This window comes from Juglans microcarpa x Juglans regia, chromosome 5S (genome assembly GCF_004785595.1).
Source record: "Juglans microcarpa x Juglans regia isolate MS1-56 chromosome 5S, Jm3101_v1.0, whole genome shotgun sequence".
Taxonomy (NCBI): Eukaryota; Viridiplantae; Streptophyta; class Magnoliopsida; order Fagales; family Juglandaceae; genus Juglans; species Juglans microcarpa x Juglans regia.
In genome coordinates this window covers 1,157,501-1,177,608 of record NC_054603.1, presented here as the reverse complement: position 1 = coordinate 1,177,608, position 20,108 = coordinate 1,157,501, and the positions used below count along the sequence as shown (strand labels likewise).

General features: G+C 35.2%; 4 protein-coding genes across 10 annotated transcripts in view; 2 read left to right on the top strand and 2 right to left on the bottom strand.

Moving 5' to 3' along the window:
• Positions 1 to 804: 804 nt before the first annotated feature.
• Positions 805 to 4,300, bottom strand: LOC121267751. Of its 4 annotated transcripts, none has more exons than XM_041171784.1 (3): positions 4,106 to 4,300; positions 3,383 to 3,626; positions 805 to 1,116 (listed from the first exon to the last, which is right to left on the bottom strand). In XM_041171784.1, the coding sequence occupies exons 2-3, from the start codon at positions 3,542 to 3,544 to the stop codon at positions 949 to 951; spliced, it is 330 nt and encodes a 109-aa protein (XP_041027718.1). In that variant the 5' UTR covers positions 3,545 to 3,626; positions 4,106 to 4,300; the 3' UTR covers positions 805 to 948. The 4 variants fall into 4 exon arrangements, with proteins under 4 accessions (XP_041027718.1, XP_041027719.1, XP_041027721.1 ...); XM_041171785.1 differs by having other exon boundaries at positions 3,383 to 3,565; XM_041171787.1 differs by lacking the exon at positions 4,106 to 4,300 and adding an exon at positions 3,902 to 4,099 and having other exon boundaries at positions 3,383 to 3,565.
• A 779-nt stretch (positions 4,301 to 5,079) lies between these two features.
• On the bottom strand, positions 5,080 to 10,877 carry LOC121267748. 2 transcript variants are annotated; one of them, XM_041171781.1, is made up of 6 exons: positions 10,770 to 10,877; positions 10,624 to 10,645; positions 8,287 to 8,337; positions 6,935 to 7,105; positions 6,640 to 6,802; positions 5,080 to 5,568 (listed from the first exon to the last, which is right to left on the bottom strand). In XM_041171781.1, exons 4-6 carry the CDS (start codon positions 7,070 to 7,072, stop codon positions 5,375 to 5,377), a joined length of 495 nt encoding a protein of 164 aa, XP_041027715.1. In that variant the 5' UTR covers positions 7,073 to 7,105; positions 8,287 to 8,337; positions 10,624 to 10,645; positions 10,770 to 10,877; the 3' UTR covers positions 5,080 to 5,374. The 2 variants fall into 2 exon arrangements, with proteins under 2 accessions (XP_041027715.1, XP_041027714.1); XM_041171780.1 differs by lacking the exons at positions 8,287 to 8,337; positions 10,624 to 10,645; positions 10,770 to 10,877 and having other exon boundaries at positions 6,935 to 7,839.
• A 16-nt stretch (positions 10,878 to 10,893) lies between these two features.
• Positions 10,894 to 15,314, top strand: LOC121267745 (MTOR-associated protein MEAK7-like). 3 transcript variants are annotated; one of them, XM_041171774.1, is made up of 9 exons: positions 10,894 to 11,035; positions 11,503 to 11,590; positions 11,690 to 11,792; positions 11,895 to 11,999; positions 12,273 to 12,358; positions 12,658 to 12,899; positions 13,305 to 13,494; positions 14,366 to 14,549; positions 14,750 to 15,314. In XM_041171774.1, exons 2-9 carry the CDS (start codon positions 11,538 to 11,540, stop codon positions 15,050 to 15,052), a joined length of 1,266 nt encoding a protein of 421 aa, XP_041027708.1. In that variant the 5' UTR covers positions 10,894 to 11,035; positions 11,503 to 11,537; the 3' UTR covers positions 15,053 to 15,314. The 3 variants fall into 3 exon arrangements, with proteins under 3 accessions (XP_041027708.1, XP_041027709.1, XP_041027710.1); XM_041171775.1 differs by lacking the exon at positions 10,894 to 11,035 and having other exon boundaries at positions 11,425 to 11,590; positions 14,659 to 14,780; XM_041171776.1 differs by lacking the exons at positions 10,894 to 11,035; positions 11,503 to 11,590; positions 12,273 to 12,358.
• Positions 15,315 to 18,334: 3,020 nt separating this feature from the next.
• Positions 18,335 to 20,108, top strand: part of LOC121267918 (secoisolariciresinol dehydrogenase-like) — an 8,798-nt gene continuing 7,024 nt past the window's right edge. Inside the window, exon 1 of the mRNA XM_041172020.1 lies at positions 18,335 to 18,375. Coding sequence (XP_041027954.1) covers positions 18,335 to 18,375 — 41 coding nt within the window. The remainder of the gene's footprint in view (positions 18,376 to 20,108) is intronic.

Genomic DNA, 20,108 nt, shown 5'->3' with positions numbered 1-20,108 from the left:
ATTTTTTTTATTGAAAAGAAAAATAAAAGAATAAAAATTTTGAAAGAAGAAAAAAATCTTGTCTCATAAAAATTATTTTCATCTTTAATTCGTACCATTTTATTAAACGGATGCCTTACATGTCAGTATCAATGAGCAATTTCATGCATGAATTCACTTGCAAGAAGACTTTTCCTATTAATATATCTTGAATAATTAAGGGAAGTTGGGTAAGAAGGGTGGCCGAAAGGAGATGAACAGATTAGGAAAAGAAAATTTTGCCTCAACTGATTTTTCAAATTTTTTCAAATTATATCTGTTACGAGAAATGCTTTTAACCACAAAAAAAATCAAACAAAAATAAATTAAAAAATTGACTTGACTTGATTGATATGATATATTAGATTATAAAAATACTTTTATTATAAAGCATATCTAACGTATCATATGAAACTATGCCAATTTGTGAATTTATTTTTGTAAAATCTCTATGTAGATATAGCATTTCTCATCTGCTAAATACGAGTTGTTTATTTAACCCCAATAAAACAATTTCATCTTCACAGACGACTTCGAAGAACTTCTAAAGATAATTGTTCAATAATAAGAGCTGCAATTGAAACATCTTGGTTGCCTTCACATGACCACTCCAACTCACCAAAACTTCTCAGTCACTTCCAAAACTGAAGTATCTACTCATCTATGCCATCAAGATGTCCCATCATGCCATTACTTCAAGATTGGGCATTGCTACATACAATAAAAAAAATGGAGTAAAGGATATAGCATAAAAACTTTCGTGATACATGAAGCATTGACAGCATAGAAGGTGGAATTAATGTTATGAATTGCAAGTCAACTGTAACAATGTTGATAGAACCTTGTAAGGATCAAGATAGCTTACGAAGGAAATTAGATTTCCTACTTACAGGATATTAGAATATTGATTCAACATGTCCAAAACCATAACTAATCCTCCAAGATTGGATGACGCTCAAGCTCAGTTAGAAGTTCAGTCAAAGGGGTCACTGTGCCATTGACCACCTCACTTTCACCCTTGCACTGTACCAATTGCTCTCGAAGACTCCGCACAAGCTCGTTAAGTTTCTGAATATTCTTCTCTTGAGAGAGTATAATCTGCAGTAAAATTGTTAGCCAAAAAAAAAAGACGCCTAATATGTAATCTAAGATGAAATTTTGCCATCTGGACAATCAAGCTTGAACTTCCAACCCTAGCAATTTAGTTAAACTAAATACCGAAGACACCCAGATTAACATATGGAAAATCTAAAAAATGAAGCAGGTAACCATCTGATAATATATGATGTGAAGCAAACAAACAACAAGGCAATGTGAAAGTATAGGACATGGTTGCATTGTAGAAAAAGAAAATTTCATACAATCAGAAATCTTGAGATAGAACTTTCCAAGAGACAATTACAGGAACTGCGATTCATTTTTTTGATGACTTGGAACCCTCACTAAGGCAGGCCCTTTGTGTGTGCACACTTCAAGTTAGAAAAGTTTTCGCAAAAGTTATGACATATAATAGGGGGCCCTATTATTTGAGTAGAGAGAATGTGGAATAACAATAGCATTTGGCATTTTACCAAATAACAAAAAAAAATTTAAAATTGCATGAGGAGTTCGGAAAACTTCACTGATCGAATCTGGCTCATCCTCTTATGATATGCCATTTTTGCTTATTCTATTATTTTAATCAAACTATACCATATCACACACCAGATACACTGTACTATATTTGGTTAAATAGCTAAAGGAGGACAAGCATACAGATCTTGTGTAAAGTAGACAAGTTTAATTGGCAGTGATAATAAATGGCACTGGATACAACGGGCAACTATATCCAAAGTAATTTAGATAATTCAAAGCAGGACTGATAGTAGATGACAGGAAAGAATACAGAATTAACATCCAAAGTGGATCCAGAAGATCTAAGGGACTGAATTAGCATTTGGGGGCATCATTTGGAGGGTTTGAGACTTTTAGGGAAGCCATGATGCTGACTAGACATTGCGGGCATGTACAAAATGGAAATTCCTTTCTTTCATATTCATATTCTCTGCATGTAGATAAATCTAAGAAAGGTCTTGTACATATCTTTTCTGATTTGGAACTTCTAAAAAAATGATGCTGACTAGATGTCTTTCAGTTGATAACGAGAAGCCATAGTGCATGAATGAAATGGATGAAGCTGTCACCAAATAAATGAAAGACTCCTTAGAAAACAAAGGTAGAAGACAAGGGTAAAGAGGTGATTAGAAATCTTCAAAATTCTTTTCCTTTTGACTGGCTAGTGGTGGGGTCAACAACTACAGCAAAGGGGATGAATGATAAAATAATACGATAACTAAGGTCAATGTTTGCATAGGAACTTTTCAAGAGTTCCCTAGCAGGACAGATGAAACGTTTGAAATCATGCAAAAAGCCAACAAATTGCCTCTACCAAGAAAATACTACCAAGGCTGAACCTTGTCTAGACCAGGCCACACCCAAGTCTGACTTAATTGTTTTGGACTCACGTACACCTTGAATAAATTCAGGCTCCCTCAGCTAGCAATGGTGTTGTGGACAGTGAATCCATACTAAATCCTCCCTATCGTTAGATGCCTCAACAACGTGTAGATGCCTTCTGTGCTATCTTTCTGTTGCATCTAAAAATTGATATTATCATGTAAAATATCTATCTAATGAAGACTGATTCGTGAATTGAAGTTCCCGCTTCACTTCTAAATCACCAACAATGAAACTAATTTGTAAAAGGTCCAAACCAGACAGAAGTTCAACTACAAGAAGGTTTTGAACCCTAATTCTCAAGTTATCCTCAAGTAAAAGTAACACTTTAGTGATAGGAATAAGCATAGCCCAAGTACAGATGAAGTATACACAAAAAATGCCTGCCTAAGTACCATTAAGCACTAGTGAGGGATACAAACAGATCATGAAAACAGTCCTCATTACAACTAATGACCGAAGCCCAAGATAATACCAATTCAAAAAACTTAATGTCTGTTTGCTAAGTAAACATAAGATTAATCATAATAATACCGGCTACATGAAAAATGGCAGTTACTTGTGTAGCATGTTGCTCTATTTACCATTTAAAAAAAAAAAATAATCCCAACAACATAGAACTGGGAGGGGAGGTTTTTTTTCTCTATTCCCCATATAGAGAACATTTTAGGGTTGAAAAATTCTCGTCCATTTCCAAATCTTACGGTTACACAAAAGTAGCAAAAAAGTCCACTGGCACAAGTTAATATTACAGACCAAAGTCTAAAATACATTTTTCCAGAGAAAAAATGAAAATTTATGTGGACAAACAAATCAAACATTCAGGCAATGGACCGAAAGTAAAATAACCCATTTATTTCAAACTCACTTTTTCTTTCACTGATTCCTCCCTGTCAGATATATAACGCTGTTTCTGGGAAGCGTTTGGACTTGCTTCCAGTTCATTCCCGTATTGTTGCTTCCACTCAAACTGTGATGTAAATACAATTAACAGGAGCAGACAAACCAATACCCAGGGCCGCGACATCATTACAGTCAGCTCTCACATAACCTGTCACACAATTAACTTGCATTACACATTTGTCGATATCTCGCTACACATTTTATGGAATCTGCAGCACAAAAAAAAAAAAAAAAAAAAAAAAATGAGGAACAATTTTATAACAGATCACCGGACGAAAGTTAAAAGCGTTATCCATTTTCGAGAAGCAGAAAAGCCACAAAAACCAACTCTATAAAATTTCGAAGCTTATCAGATTTTTCAGTAAGAAATTCAATAATATTCAAACGTAAGGCTTTTTTTTTTTTTTAAATCAATTTCCATAAAGACCATGAAAGAAAAGTAAAGCTTTGGGTGTAAAAAAAAGCTTCCTCAAGCAACCCTCACCTTTTCGCCCTGCGTCGTTGTAGAGAATCCAGAGTAAAAGAGGCGGGAATATAAACAAATACAGACATACTAATGCTTTCGCTTTAATCTGATACACGAAGACTTTGTACGACGGTTGATTTCCGAAATTTCCTCACCAACCAAACAGAACCTAGTGACGAAGATGCATGAAATTGAAGGAAAAATGCGGGAAACGGAACTCACAGATTCAAGGCTCAGCAAAATCGGCATGTAGCGGAGACCACGAAGCTGTCCGTAATTCGATTCGTGAAAACACGGCGTCGCTTTTTCCCCCTGTAAACTCGTGTGTCTTCTGAGATCTCTTTATTTACGCGTCGCTCTTTCTTCCTTCTTTTCGAAGGTCCCGGACACTATGGAGTATGAAGAAATAAAAAATAAATAAATAAATAAAAAACCTCCAGAAAAAGGAAATTAAATGGATAAAGAGTCTCGTCCATTTTGTATTTTTTAAATAATTATTTTCAATTTTTGGGTACTTTCACATCAAACCGAATAAAATATTATAAAATATATATTTTTTCACACAAGTACTGACCAATAAATCTAAAGGGAAGAAGGAATGAATAAAAATAAATAAATTTAGTTCTCACTAAAAAAAATGACCATTGCATCTGTATTATCATTTACATTGTGATAAAAATATCGTAATGTTATAGAGAAGTCATGATGGCAATACACATTTTACACTTATTGAATAATTACTTCTAATTGATTATTTTTAACACTCACTTGAGACGATGTATAATCTAGATAATGTCATATCTAAAATAAATACTTTTAATATAACTTATAACTATATTTATTCAATTTATAAAGTCGATTTCCTTCTGTCTCCTTCTTTGAGCGGTAGAGAGTTTTGATGAGATCATTCTGCACCCGAGCTGCCCCCAGGGCCCAAGGAACTTTAGCTGGTAGGCATTGATTGGCTTGTACTCTTCCTATACAAGTGTAAAGAGTCATTCACTTGGGTCTTTTATGCTATATGTTTTTTGTACAATAAAGATCATGCCTAACCATATCATTGGCTAGCAAAAACAAGAGCAAAAATACTTGACGGTATGATGCATAAAGAAAGTACGGAACCAGTCACCTTCGAGATCAGGCAGTAAAATTTACGATAATTATTAGATGAAAAAATTGAAAATTGAAAATTAAAAAAAAATATTTTATATTTGAATGATATTTGAAAAAAAAATAGCTGAATATAAATTTACACAATCAAGGCCTAAGTCTCAGCACTGCCACTCGATTAAGTAGTTTCTTATGAAGGAATCGACTATACAGAAAATTTTCCAGTATATTGATAGTTTTTTTTTCCAAGTTTTGCTTTACAATGAGATAAAACCTCTGAATGGAGTGGATCATGCTAGTTGTTTCCTACAATCTGAGAAGTAAAAAGCTCTACCAGTTGTGTGAATAGAAGAAAACTGATTTATTCCCTCCTACAAAAGGTCAAGGTGGATTTTTGGGTGCATTGCTTTTTGGTTGAGATTCAGAATCCTCTTTTTTCTCCATGACCTGTTGGATGCCTTCTTGATATCCTTCTATGAAACTTTTGAGCGCATCTCTATAGGCAGAAGCTCTCGTCATATACACACGCTGCAAAGCAGGCCTTAATGTCTCCATTCCCCCTCTGGCAGCCACCGCTGTTAATTTTTTCAAGCAATAAACGACAGTCATGGTTCAACGCAATAACTACAGATTGAAGAAGATCTATTACCAGAGCTGTGTCCAAAACTAACCATTTAAAGAACAACAGAAACTTTGATGAAGAGAAAAAGAGAGGGGGAAAGGGGTTTCTTCTTGGATTATGCTAATCCTAGCAGAACAAACTGAACCAACATTTTTTTGGCAGTACCCCTACATATGCCTTCAACATTTTCTGCGACCAGAAGAAACATAGACAGGATGCAAAAAAGTACATAATATGTGGATGTCACAATATTTAATGTCGTCTGTGAACACTATAGAGAACAGCATTAGATATATTGTTATGTTGCCATACCGTGTCTACTTGCAGCAAATGTTTGGGTAGACAACTGAACAGAATCTTACTCCATTAGCAAGAGTAGAGAAATATGCTCACCATGTCCCACCCAACATTTTGCTATTTAATCATGAAAACTGATAAGAATATGTTCTGATGTTGCAAGCTTGCTTTTTAGGTTTCAATCAATTTATTTCCTTCGCAAGTATACTTGAATACATGTATTTAGGAACAACAAACTAATGTCCCAATAGTATCGAAATGACATTATATCTTTTTTTTATTGGCACCAGGAGTTTCAGAACAAAGTCCCAACTAACCCCAAGGGTGCACAGAGTCACAGACCCTCAACAAAGAGTTTTCCGCAAATGAACCTCAAGTAATTCAAGGGAAAGTTCCCCCGGTCCGATGTCTGATGGCTCTTGGAAATTATTTGCACCCGAGAGGATTTGAACATTAGAATTGGAGGGAGCATACCACCAAGATCAAGGCCTTTACTACTTAAGCCAATCTCTAAGGGTTAAAAGTCCAAAAGCTTTTAGTTACAGGGCTTTTTTTTTTTTTTGACATGGATAAGGTCCTAAGGAGACAACCTCAATCCTTGGGAACAACGATACAGAGTTCACAAAGAACAACTGCCCACTTTACATCCACAGATAACAAGTTTGCAAGAATTTCCTCAAAATTTTCTGAAATCAAACCATGAGAAAGAAATTAATGAAATTATTACCTAAATCTTCCAACGTTGATGGTTCTTTTTCTTTTGTCTTACTTTTTGCTCCATCAGGCTTATCATCACTCTCTTCGTACTTCTTATAATCATTTGGCCGAAGATCCGGACCGATATCTCGTACCCAGCTCGCAGCATAAAGCCTACAAGCTTCCTTCAACACCTGCACAACCAAATAGGGGCATAAACACATGCAGATATTTGTTTCAATGCGCTTGCCTGGAAAAAGGTCAAATACAAGGGAACCAAATTGTTTTTTTGAGGAACAAAGAAGAATAATCATAGAGCGAGATACCAAGAATCGCTCCTGCCAGGTGAGTTTACGCCGTTTTTTAATATGGGGGGGATCTGGAAGCGATGAAGGGAAAGCGATTTCTTTGAGATCATAGCGAATGTAATCATAAAGTTTCTTGCCCACAACCTTCAGCTTCATTTCCTAGAATCCGAGTTACTGCTGCCTACAAATCTATATATTTTTACAAATCAATTAATAATCACTTCAAGAAAATGCGACCTTAAGCAAAACAAAAGGCGAGAGAGAGACAGAGAGATGTGAAACTCAAAAGAGAAGAAGCAGACCTGTGATGGCCACAGCGGAGGTAATATGTCAGTGTGAGTTCAGTCAACACAAATTTCATAGAGTCAAGCCCTAAAGTCGCAAAAGACCGTACCATTTCCTAGTACCCAGTAACCACGGGCCACAGTCCATGGGCTTGGGTTAGAGGCCACAATTTTACACTCGTGACAAGGTCAGACATAAGGAGTCTACAATTATAACCCGTGGCAGGCTCCTAACCAACACAGAACATAATCCTATGCCTCAGGACACATGCAATATCATATCATAACAGATTACTGAGCGCATATATATGTATATATCATATAATCAGATAAAAGTTTCAAACTTCATATTCACATTTTATGCAGTAGAGAAATAAGGTACAAAAATTTGCTCATGTCTACACCAGTAATGATAAAATGTCATGTTTAAATGTTCAGATACAGAGACTAATGTAGAAAATAATCGAGACTGTTTTCATAACAAAATATGCAAGTTTTTTACAAAATCGACCTCGTTCAGTTTAAGGCAAAATCTACTATAGGAGCAACTATTTACCTAACTTTTGTAATATACCATCTAAGATTTGAACTTGAACAGTAGCAGTGTCCCAGCCTAATCCAGAAAATACTACCAATATATTAGTATATCATACCAACACAACACCATTCTAAGTAATAAAACTCTAAAACCCGACAATAGCTCAATATGAGCCCATAAACAGCCCATCAACCAAAGTAATCCAACATGGTGCCTCGGGTTTATAATGACCCGGGCCAGTGCCCAAAACTCGCTACTCCACCAATAGAGTAGCCCAAATTCCTTGGATTCGCTTAAAGTTCACCATAATGCATATTACTATTTACAAACTTACTCCCGCCACATTGGGACACCAACCCACAATTTACGTCCATCCACTCACGGATTCACAAATAGGGCACCCTCCGAACACCAACCAACTATGAAATCACTCAATCTAGAAATTTCCAGAATACAAATAGAAACAACCCAACTTCCAGTAGGCACCAAACGTACAGTTCACCGAAATTACAGTGCGATTACACAGCTAACGCTGGATGCTACATTACCCAAAACTCATTGCGGTGGATCCATCGAATTCGAGAGCGAGGTGGTACCGTCTAGGTGGGGGTGCAACCGGTCCGGTCCGGTCTGGTTTTCCGGTTTTAATCATCTACCATAAAAAAATTCTGCCATAAAAAATCTGCTATAACAAAAAAACTGATATAGAAAAATCTGCTATAAAAATATAAAATCTGATTTAAAAAAAAAAAACTGTAACAACAAAATATATCCTAAATCAGAAGCTCATTAAAGTTTTTACAATATACAGTTATGCACATATTGATACCAGTTCACAAAAAATACACGAAAAAAAGAAGGATCAACCAAAACTGACTTTTTTTTATTAGTGTTCAATGGACACCAAATAAATTGATATAAAGGAATCTCAAGTACATGAATTGTAACGACAAGCCAAAAGGGCAAAGTACCCTGCCTCTCGTTACATAGCACAAGAGAAAACGCTTCTGGGTTCCTTATATCAATATACACAGAATAAAGATTAATAGAGAAAGAAAAATCAACAATGCAATAACAGAAAATTCAAATAGATAATACACACAATGCAAGAAAGATCATAAAGAATACACACAAAAAGAATACACTCAGAATACACACATAAAGCAATTCAAATAGAGAATACACACAATGCAACAAAATATTGTAATGATTCAAGAACACACAAGAAAACCAAACCAGTAGAATCACTGTGACATCCATGCAACCCAACAAAATTTATCAGGTTCAAATCTACTAACAGATATATATATATATATATATATATGAACAAACAAACAAAATTACCCACAAAAACAAAAAGGAAAGAAATCAAGCTATTTTCAGCTGGATGGGGAACTATACATGTTCATCCTCGACGAGGAGCTATACAACATATATAAACCCTAAATCCTAAAATATAAAATATAAAATTATACCTTCCACAATTATAAAATACAGATTCAGCTTGATGGGGAGCTATACAAAAAAAAAAAAAAAAAAAAAAAAAAAAACTATAAAATATAAACCCTAATCAGATTTCGAAATCTGTAAAAAACCCTAAATCTCAAATCTGTAATTCGATAGAAACCCTAAATGAAATGAATCAATTAGCAATGAATTGAAACATTGTAATGATTCATGATGTAAATGTAAGATTTTGAAAATTAGAAAGCATATCTATGTTCGCATACCGATTAGCTTGCCGAGAGAGGGGAAAACGATATCTGTGATTCTGTACCACGGGAACAACTGGAAGTGGAGGAGAACAGAACGGACCAACAGTGTCGACGGCGAGGGGCTGTTGACGGCGTGAGAGACGGCTGCGGGGACCCAGGGACTCGAGAGGTAAGAGCAGAGGTGGTCGAGCGCGGGGGGATGTAACCGTAATATATATAGTCCCATTAAACGACGACGTTTCGCCTTTGGGACTAAAATTTGCTCTATGTGCATAATATATATTATGGTATATATTTTATATATATATATATAAATTATATATATAGTGATATTAATATATAGTATACTATAGTGTATTATAATACTAACTATATATCGTACTATTATAGTGATACTATCATAATAATACTATATACTATATTAATACTAATACTAATACTAATATTATATATAGTTATAGTGATTTAGTATAACTATATTAATATAAATATAACTATAGCTATAGTAAGTTTGTTAATTGTTATAGTAAGTTTAATTTATTATAACTATATTATTAATAGTATTCTAGTGATAGTATTAGTATAGTAATTAAATATCAATTTAATTAAATATCAATTACTAGTATAGTAATTAAATATCAATTTAATTAAATATCAATTACTATAAATATCAATTACTATATTATTATTTTATACGTGATTATTTAGTTATATATAATATATTAGTATTAGTTATAAATTAGTATAGTTATAAATAAAATGCTATTAATAATTTAAATATATATTTTATGTTTAAAGCATATGATAAATTAAATTTTCATCTTTAAGATTAAAATTTTATTTTATAAATTATAATAACATTATCTTATATATAATTATATCAATAACATATGATCAAACAAATTACAAATATTCATATTTAAGATTAACATTTTATGTTATAATTTATAAATTATAATATAAAATTATTTTATATAAAATTATATATTATATATAAAACTTATATATAAAAAATATTTTGTATAATATCAATTTTGTATAAAACTTATATATATATAATATTAATTTTTATATTTTTTTTTCCACCAGGATGGTTCGGTCTGGTATTGGAAACCATGAAATCGGGTCCGGTCGGTTTTATGATTACTCGGTTCAAATTTACACCCCAACTGTCTAGGAACTTTGAGGTGCCCTGTAACATTGAAAACGAGGTTACAACCAAGCTCGAGATGGTAAGGGACCACACGGAGAGAGAGAGCAATTCATATAGGGTGAGCCAGAATCGGACGGAAAGAGGGAGAAAATCCAAGACATACCTTGGTGGCATGGCAGCATGCTGGCTCCGACGGCCTTAGTTGGTCACCCAAGGAAATAATATCGAAAACAGAGAGATCGACAGAGAGTTAGAGAGAGAGAGAGAGAGAGAACGCGAGAGTGATTGGCGGAGGGTTTACTAGCGCCAACAAACTAGGAGAGGGACGTAGAGGGGAGGCAGATGGGAGAGAGAGAGGGAGTGTGTCGAGTTCGGTAAAAGTTCAAGGAGAAAAGTGAAAAGTGAAAAGTCGTTTTCGGTCGAAAAACGGTGCGCTGCACACCCTTTCCCTTTTTTATTTTTTAAAAAAATACCGACAGTGGGCCGAGTCTCTCTTCTTGGGTTTGGACCGGGTATTACATAAATAAACAAATAATTTGCAAGTTGGAAAAAACTACTTTACCTCTTCATTTTGACCGTTTCATTTGACCGCTGGTCAAAAAATTTATTTATTTATATTTTTACTTAGTGATTAAGAAAATGATTTTAAATATATTTATATATATATTTTTATTTTTTAAAAATATTTAAAAATATTTAAAAAATGTAAAAAAAAAAAAAAAAAAAAAAAAAAGTACCGCCCAGCGGTAAGAGTGGGGCGCACTCTTTGCAAGTTTCCCTACCTACATATAAAAAAGTTTGGGGTCCATTTGAAATAACGCAAAACACAAAGGACAAAATCAGAGAGCTCTACAAGAAACCAAACAAAGTTCTATATATATCCCAGAAACAGATAGGAAACCGGTTCACAGATCAATCATCAAAGCAAGCAATGGGCAATGCTCAGTCACCTACTGCGGATCCCCGCTTCGCTACTGCCTCCAGGTCTCTCTCTCTCTCTCTCTCTCTCTCTCCCCACACATATTTATAATTTTATACATATATATTTATCTAGTTTTAACTGATTTCGTTGATTAATTGTAGAGCTTTCACCAAAAATGAACTCGAAGACCTCAGATCCTTGTTCCTGTCTCTGGCTGCCCAATCACAGAGCAATGGCCATTTCATCTCTCCCTCTGTTTTCAAGGTCCGCCTTCTACACTTGCTCCTTCGCTTTCCTCGATTCGATTCCAAATTATTCCCTTCTCTCGAGCATTCCTGATTGAATTTGTTGCTCATTCTCTCTCAGACGTATTTCGGACATCGTGATCCTCTGGGTGACCGAATGTTCGATTTAGTCTCCCAGCAACGCAAGGATCAACGCCTCACCTTTCATGATCTCGTTATTGCGAAAGTAAGTTCCATTTTGAAGTCTTGAAGGACAATTGTGAATTTCCATTCTCTTTCAAGTGCGGAAACTTAGTCATCTAATTATCTATACCAAAGTAAATTGCAAATGACCACCTCAAGACCAAAGTGAAATTGATTCCATTAGCAATCAACCTTCTAATACAGCCCCTTGCCGTTCCAATTACTCTCAAATTAACAGCATGTAAACGTCGGTGATTGGATATTGCATTGTGTTTGTGGATGTATTGAGGCTTGTATGGCTTAATGTGTATTGTAGGCGACTTATGAGAAAGGATCGAAAGATGAGATTGAAGAGTTCATTTACCTTTTAGTAGACGTTTCAGGCGATGACATTTTGGGGAGGTAGAGTTTTCTACATGTTTGGTACTTCTAGGTTCAGTTTCTTTACTCAGATTAAATTTGCTTTGTACTTGACAGTTAAATAATAGCTGACGGCCAAACTATCAAAACTTAGTAGTTTAGGGTGTTAATTTGGCGCGGATTGAGAAAAAAGGGGGTAAATAGGGGATGCAAAATGTAATTTTCCCATACATTTATATAAGCACTAGATAAATGGGGGCGTAATGCTATGAAACTTTTAGATGGCAGCTTTGTGCACTTCAGTTTTTGGGTCTGTGTTGATGTGTATCATTTTGGGACAGGTCTGATCTGAAATCTGTTTTAAGTGCAATGTTTGAGACTATATTCTCAGAGAAAGATACTGAACTTGGATCGAGTTCACATAAGGACATTGCAGATATATTTCTTAACGCTGCAACGTTTTCAAAGCATGTTGATGGAAGTGCTGAAAAGAGTATGTCTTTTGAAGATTTCAGAAATTGGTGTACTCTTCTCCCATCTGTCAGGAAGTTCCTTGGAAGTTTGTTGATGCCACCTGATCCAGGTTTTCTGCTTATCTTTAGACATTAATCTTTTTTATTTCCATTTCTTCTAGTTCTACTGTTTCATTATATAGCACAGTCCGTATATTCAAGTGGTGGGCCGGAACTTCTTAAATTTGATTTAGCAAAAATAATGAGTTGTTTGTTGTTTTGGAGAAACACGTTACAAATTGCTAAAACCATGTTTGCAGAAATCCTCTCCCCCCCCCCCCCCCAAAAAAAAAAAAAAAAACACTTTTGTCAATTGTTAATCAAATGCATATGTCGCTAAAATTGTTAGATCTAATAATATATAGTTCTGTATATTTCAGATCCTGGATTAGTGTAGGAGAATATATACTAAACTCTCGTGACTCCTTTCTTTTGAAATCTCAGAAAAGCTTATTTTCCACCCTTTTGTGGTGTAGGGAAACTGGGGTCTCAAGTTCCTTGTCTACTGCATCAGGAGAGTGTTGATCCTAACACGATGCTATTGAGGAAGGAATATGCTTGGCATATAGGAGGCGCCCTTTCGCAGCCAGAGCTGGAGGAATGGAAACTTTTATACCATAGTGCTTACAATGGCCAAAGTTTCAACACATTCCTGGGCAACATATCGTGAGTGACATATTTTTCTCATTCAATTAGACAATAACTATGTGATCTTATTAAATTTATCTTATTGGATTAGCCGATACCAAATTATATTCCTATATCTTGTGAGCTGAGTTTGTTTTTCACTCCTTGAGGTCAGTTTTGTTTTGAGTCCAAAATTTGGTGTCTGAGGTGCATTATATACTTCTTTCAGAAGGATAAACTATGTAGCATAAATTCTTCACCAGCTGGCCATCTCTCTGCCAAGCTTTTCTCTTAATTTTGCTTGCTTAGCTTGTGAGGATCAGTTGCTGCTGCTGCTTTTATCTTTAGGGTTGGCATCACGTCTTCTCTTGTACATGATGATGCTAATTTTGGTCCGATTACAATTGCAATAATTGAAGAAATATGCTCCAAACATGGTCTTTCTCATGTGCTGTATACTGAGCAAGCAAAAAATATATATAAACTACATGAAGAAAAACAATGAGGGTGGGGAATTCATGGGTTCTGCACCAACACTCAGGTTTGATTTTGATGTTAACCATTTGAGAAGTCATGGGAACATGTTGTGATGGCTTTATAAATACCAAGAAAACATCATCAACCTTTATATCAACAGCAAGGAGGCTATCATGCCTTTCCTCACATTCAGGCTGATTCTCAACACCAAGCATGCTTAAATGAAGCAACTGTTATCCCATGAGATGTTCTCAAAGTTAGTGCCAACACCTATCCATCAAGTAAAGAGCTCTTTATTAATAAAGATATTGATGTCGTTCTACTGTGTGTTGGAAATCCAAATGCTAAATGTTCCCTTTTTGTTTCAGTTTCTTGGTTGCTGCTCTATTTTTTAAGTGGGAGTTGAAAGGGTAATTCTTCAATTGAACTGCAGAAATGATGATGGCCCGACTGTGTTGATTATTATGGATAAAGAGGGCCACATATATGGAGGTTATGCTTCTAAGCGTTGGGAGAGGCATGGTGATTTCTATGGAGACATGAAGTCTTTTCTTTTTCAGTTATATCCAAAGGCATCCACATTCAGGCCTACTGGAGCAAACAATAATATACAGTGGGTAAGTTTCTTTGGGCCTTTTTTTTCTTTCAAAATGATTATTGTTGGAGGAGTGCTTTAATGTGTTAAATGATTGGGTGACGACATGAGTTGCATTACATGTGACACAGAAAGCAAATGTATCTCAGAAGTTGCTTTGGATTTAGTTGTTTCCCTAATCAAATAATACTCTTAAGGTCTTGAGTGTCCACGTATCTGCAGTGTGCTGTGAATTTCAGTTCAGAGGACATCCCAAATGGCATTGGTTTTGGGGGACAAGTGAATCACTTCGGTCTCTTTCTCTCTGCAACCTTCGATCAGGGGCATACATTTAACTGTACCACATTTGGTAGTCCTTGCCTTTCGAAGACCAGTCAAATATGCCCAGAAGTGATAGAATGCTGGAGGGTTGTCCCAAAAGGTGCACAGAGAAGGCATGATGCTGTCAAAGGTACTGTATTAGAAAGGTTTAAGGAAGATCGCCATATGCTCAACATGGTTGGGCTTGCAAATTCTAGCGAGTGATCTATCTGGTTATGCATCTTCTAGCTGGCTTCTATAATCGGAGATAAATATCATCTAGGATTTGTATTTGAAATCTTTCTTTCAATGTCATAATATTTCCCGTTTCTAATGTTATTGCTCTAGAAAGCTTGACACACATATTCGGCAGATCTGTAAATACTTTTAGGTACAATTGAAGATTCTATTCAGAAGACGCTGTAGAGTTCATGCCTCTTGAATAGATTTGGGGGTACTATCGGGAAGACTCGAAGTGCCTTCTGCACCCTGTGCATTTGATCCTAGGCCTTCAAACTGTGCCTAAAAATGTTCAATTTTTTGTGCCAACTCACAGCGCATCAGATGACCAGTGCTTTCCGCCGCAAATATTAAAGGTATCATGATTGCAGCATCTTTGTATTGCTTATTAAAAAAATAATGATTGCAACATCTTTCTAGAGAGATTTAATCCTTGATTTTTTTTTGTTAAGTAAACGATTATATTGATATGAATAGGCATAGCCTAAGTATACAAGATGATATACAAAAGGTAACACCTATTTAGGAAGAGGAAATAGAAACTAGAAATTCATGAAAATTGAGGCTACGAAAATCTACAGCTGTGGCTCATAGGAAAAGAGTGCTGACAAAAAATAATCTAAGTTCTTCTAATGAACGCTAATTGTCTTCAAACGTCCGGTCATTTCACTCCTTCCATAGGCACCACAGAATACATATTGGAACTATTTTCCACACCATTGAGATTTGTGGGAGACCTCATAGATTGGTCCAACTGGCTATGAGCTCAATTACTATGGCAGGCATCACCCATGCAAGATCTAACCTGTTGAACACTTCATTCCATAATGTTCTAGCGACCTCACAATGCAAGAGCAAGTGATCCACAGTTTCACCACTTTTCCTTCCACCCATGTAACACTACTCTACTATGATCACTCTTTGTTTCCATCTGTTATCTAATGTCAAGTTCTTATCCAATGTTACTGCCCATACAAAAAATGCCGCTTTGGGAGATGTCTTATTTTGCAAAATCATTCTCCATGAGAACTCAGTGTTCTGTGGTTATGTGAGTTATATAAAAAGAACGGACAACGAATATACCTTTAGCAGTGGGTATCCACCACATCGTGTCAGCACCTTGTGTTCTCGGTATCATGGTGTATAGAAGACCAAAAAACTATTCAATGCTGCCAACTGCCCAATCTTGGGCCGCCTTGGTGAAATTCATGTTCCATCAAACTAGGTCTCCAGAGAACTCCATACAATTAGCCACTGATGCATCTATTTCACATGTTAATCTTTGATTTCTTCACCGACCTTTGTGAAAATAATTGTGCAAGTTGCATCTTTGTGTTGGTTATTTTTCTTTTACATGTGAAACACGGGAAAATGATTGTGCAAGTTCCACTAATTGTTGTTCCAAATCGATTGATATTTCCTGGAGTTATTAGCTGAACTCTTGGCTTTGGAATAATATTAACAAAAATGATGGACACCCCATGCTTTGTGCACGACCTTTACACGGACAGGCCAAAAAATTTGTACTGTTTATTCCTGTTTCGACAGTACAATTTTTTTGGCATGTCCGTATAACGGCGTGTACAACAGCCCGTGAATGTCATGACTCATATTCATAATTGAAGATTTACCTACTTTCTTTTCATATTTTTTATTAATCAATATCCTGATTCCTGAAATTGAACAACAACCTGTAAAAAGTGGGCGTGAATATCATGACTCATAGCGTGCACTAATGTTTTGAATAATATATCGAAAGTTGTAACGGTGAAGATATTGAAATGAAATATTTTGATATCAGTACAGTTTCGTATACCATTTTAAGATAGTCGATATATGAATAAATTATATATATAAATATATATAAAAATTATATTTTAAAATAATAGTCTATATATGAATAAATTATATATAAATACATATATATATATATAAATTATAAATAGCTTAGTCTGAATTAGGGATCAAAAAATAAACTTATAGTTTGAAAAAAAAAACTTGAAGGCCAAAATATAGGTCAATACAGGCTAAAATTGAGGCTAGTACAGCCGGTATTTGGGCCAGTACGAAACATGTAGGGTACCTATACCGGTTCAGTGGCCAGTACGAAAAATTTTGACTATACTGACCGGTATGGTACGAAATTCAAAATAGTGATGTGCACTCCTCTTTCTCATAAGGGGTTATGAAGTGGCACTTCATGGATTTTGATGGCTGGCCAGCCGGGGTTACAATTATATAGGCTATTTATACCGTCCTTTCCCTCTTAGGGTATGGTCTTCTTGAATAGAATGAAAATCTCTCTTTCTAGAAATGTGGGTCTTTTTAATCCCGACATTTAGATTGTAAAATTTGAGAGTGTTTTCTTGATTTTGTGGCATACTCCACTATCAACAATAATGATTTCGGACGAACAGAACCGGAACAACTGCATCCAATACAAGATTTGTCGATAGGGGTATACATATTTCTAACACAACGACAAACCATGAAGAAAGTTCAAAAAGTGGGGAATGAGAGTTGGTCCGCGGGGCCCATGGGGTTGGTGAGGGAAGAAAAAGAGCACTATTTTTTATTTTTTTTTCCTTTCCAACGGTGATCCAAGACAGTCAAGAAAAATGGCTTCTATACTGAGTCAATGATTCAGCCAAAAGAATCAGGAGGAGGGAAGTTTTCAACTAGTGAGTCTGGAGAATCAGGGCAGCACTCTCTCTCTCTCTCTCTCTCCAACTAGGAGGTTCAAGTTTTCAACTAGGAAAATGAGCTAGATTTGTATTTCAACAAGTGAGTCAACAGAAATCAAACTGAGATGATCTGATTAAAAATTCTATTCTTCCAACATCCTCACGATTCCTCAGTTCCAAAATGGATAAATGTAAATCACAGATCTTGTCGCTAATCTAATCATCCAATATGAAATATTTTCTGTTTAAACCCTCGCATAATTTATACATTGATGAAATTAAAAAAAAAAAAAAAAAAGAGTGGATTCAAACTCTTTCGCTAGTCAATTGTGGAGACCAGTCATGTGAGAATACAATTCCACGTTCCACGGAAGTGTAACGTGTTGCAACAAAAACATGTACCCTATTTGGATACGCAAAGCGCGCACGTATATACATGTACATGGGACGGGGACATTTTTCTACCGCCACCGATCATATTCTGATCTCCTTATTAAAACGCCCACAAGAAAATACATATTCACATTAAAACCCTCTCTCTCTCTCTCTCTCTCAAAGACGCAAACAATATAATAATCAAGATATGAAAGGCGCTCATTCCTTGCTATCTCCCATTGCAAAGAGGTATGTTGAGCTGTCGGTGTCTCCACCCAGTAGTCACAAAATGTTAATGTGTTTCTTTTATCTTGAACACAACTGAGTCCTTATATATTTACTATGAGTAATTTTATATGCAATCGTGGAATGCATAAGTATTATATAATTATTTTAAAAAAGAATAGAGTTTATTATTAAATTTTTTTTTTTTATGTTAATCTCGTATTTATTCATTTTTTTTAAAATGATCGTACGACGTTGAAGCTCTTGGAGTCATTTATATTTATATATATATATATATATATATATATATATATATATATACACACACACACACTAGGTCAGGAGCACGTACAAAACACGTTTGCCTAGTTGGGTTAAACAGGTTTTTTTTTTAAAAAATAATATGGTTTGTTAAAAAAAATTTAATTAATGAATAATTTAATGCATAGAGACAAAAAAACAAACTTTAGCAAATATCTTTAGATAATAATAGGTCGGTAAGTATAATAATTACATATTTGGATACATTAGAAAACAAAAAGATTAGTTTAAAATTAAAGTCAAGATACATTAGAATAACAGACAAATAAAAATAGCATCATTGCCACCACAATAAATACTACCACCACACTAAAAGAACGCTTAACTAAGATTTTAACATCCAAGCATAAAGTAATTAAATAAATATACAAAGTAATTACAATTCTATTCATAAAGTAGAAAGTGCAACAGTATAAAATTAAAGCAGTCCATAAATTAAAGCATGTTTAGCGAGTAAGCAACCATTAAAACAAATCCAGTTAATTCAAACCATATGGCTTACAGTGATAAACCAGTTAATTCAAACCCAATTGCACTAAAAAAATTCACCAACCCGATTTAAAACAAAGCTCATTTTAAAAACTAACTTGTGGGAATTAATGCCCACGAAAATACTATTTTTAATACACTTTGTTAAAGCTTTGTGTATGCTAAGCTGCTATTGCACCTCTTCCAACACCAGTTTTCCCATGTTTAGAATCATTAATTTCTTCAATCACATCAACTTGTTTCAATCTTATTTTGGGTAAAATTGAGAGTTAATAGCAGAGTAAGATCTCTATCATTTTGTAATTATTGGTAGAGCAAAACATACGTTTCGAACGTTAAGGGCACGCTCTTATTATTGGCCCATACCACAGACAGCACATAATTGTAGTCCTGAAAGGAAGCACATGCCTTAGTTATCACTTTTTTGTATGAATATTATGGCCTAATGGCCCTTTGTTCGGCTTGGACCTGCTTGTTAAGGAAAGAATACCTACTGTCATAAGCACCAGCTCAAATGAAGAAGACAATCTTCCCATCAATAAAGGACATAGCCAACGACAAAAGGATCAGAAGCACTCAGCAAGACAGAGGCACTAAATACTCTGCAATGAAGGACATGGCACACGGCAAAGGCCTCAAGAGCACTCAGCAAATGCATCAGAGCAGAGAAATGGAATATCCTTGTAACAGAAATGTAGTACATCATACACGTGTCACCAGTCTAGAAGGAAAGTTTGTTATGGCTCTGTGTATAAATACATGTAAATGTAAAAGGAAGCTGCAAGTGAAAAGACTGATATTATTCAATATATTTCGCCCATTGAGGCATTTCACAGAACACCTTTTAGGCTCTCCTATTCTCATGCTTTAATACTGCTGAATGTGAGATAATTCAAGAGAACCATAGACATATAAGCACACAGAGATAGAGAGAGAGAGAGAGAGGT

Bases quoted from the DNA above. Each gene is read 5' to 3' on its own strand.
- LOC121267751 (XM_041171784.1), bottom strand. From the start codon at position 3,544: ATGATGTCGCGGCCCTGGGTATTGGTTTGTCTGCTCCTGTTAATTGTA. The intron at 1,117-3,382 runs GTGAGTTTGAAA...ATTTTACTGCAG, and splicing joins AGGAATCAGTGAAAGAAAAA to ATTATACTCTCTCAAGAGAA.
- LOC121267748 (XM_041171781.1), bottom strand. From the start codon at position 7,072: ATGAAGCTGAAGGTTGTGGGCAAGAAACTTTATGATTACATTCGCTAT. The intron at 6,803-6,934 runs GTATCTCGCTCT...TTGGTTGTGCAG, and splicing joins CCTGGCAGGAGCGATTCTTG to GTGTTGAAGGAAGCTTGTAG. The intron at 5,569-6,639 runs GTAATAATTTCA...AAAAATTAACAG, and splicing joins ATCAACGTTGGAAGATTTAG to CGGTGGCTGCCAGAGGGGGA.
- LOC121267745 (XM_041171774.1), top strand. From the start codon at position 11,538: ATGGGCAATGCTCAGTCACCTACTGCGGATCCCCGCTTCGCTACTGCC. The intron at 12,359-12,657 runs GTAGAGTTTTCT...ATTTTGGGACAG, and splicing joins GGCGATGACATTTTGGGGAG to GTCTGATCTGAAATCTGTTT. The intron at 12,900-13,304 runs GTTTTCTGCTTA...TTTGTGGTGTAG, and splicing joins GTTGATGCCACCTGATCCAG to GGAAACTGGGGTCTCAAGTT.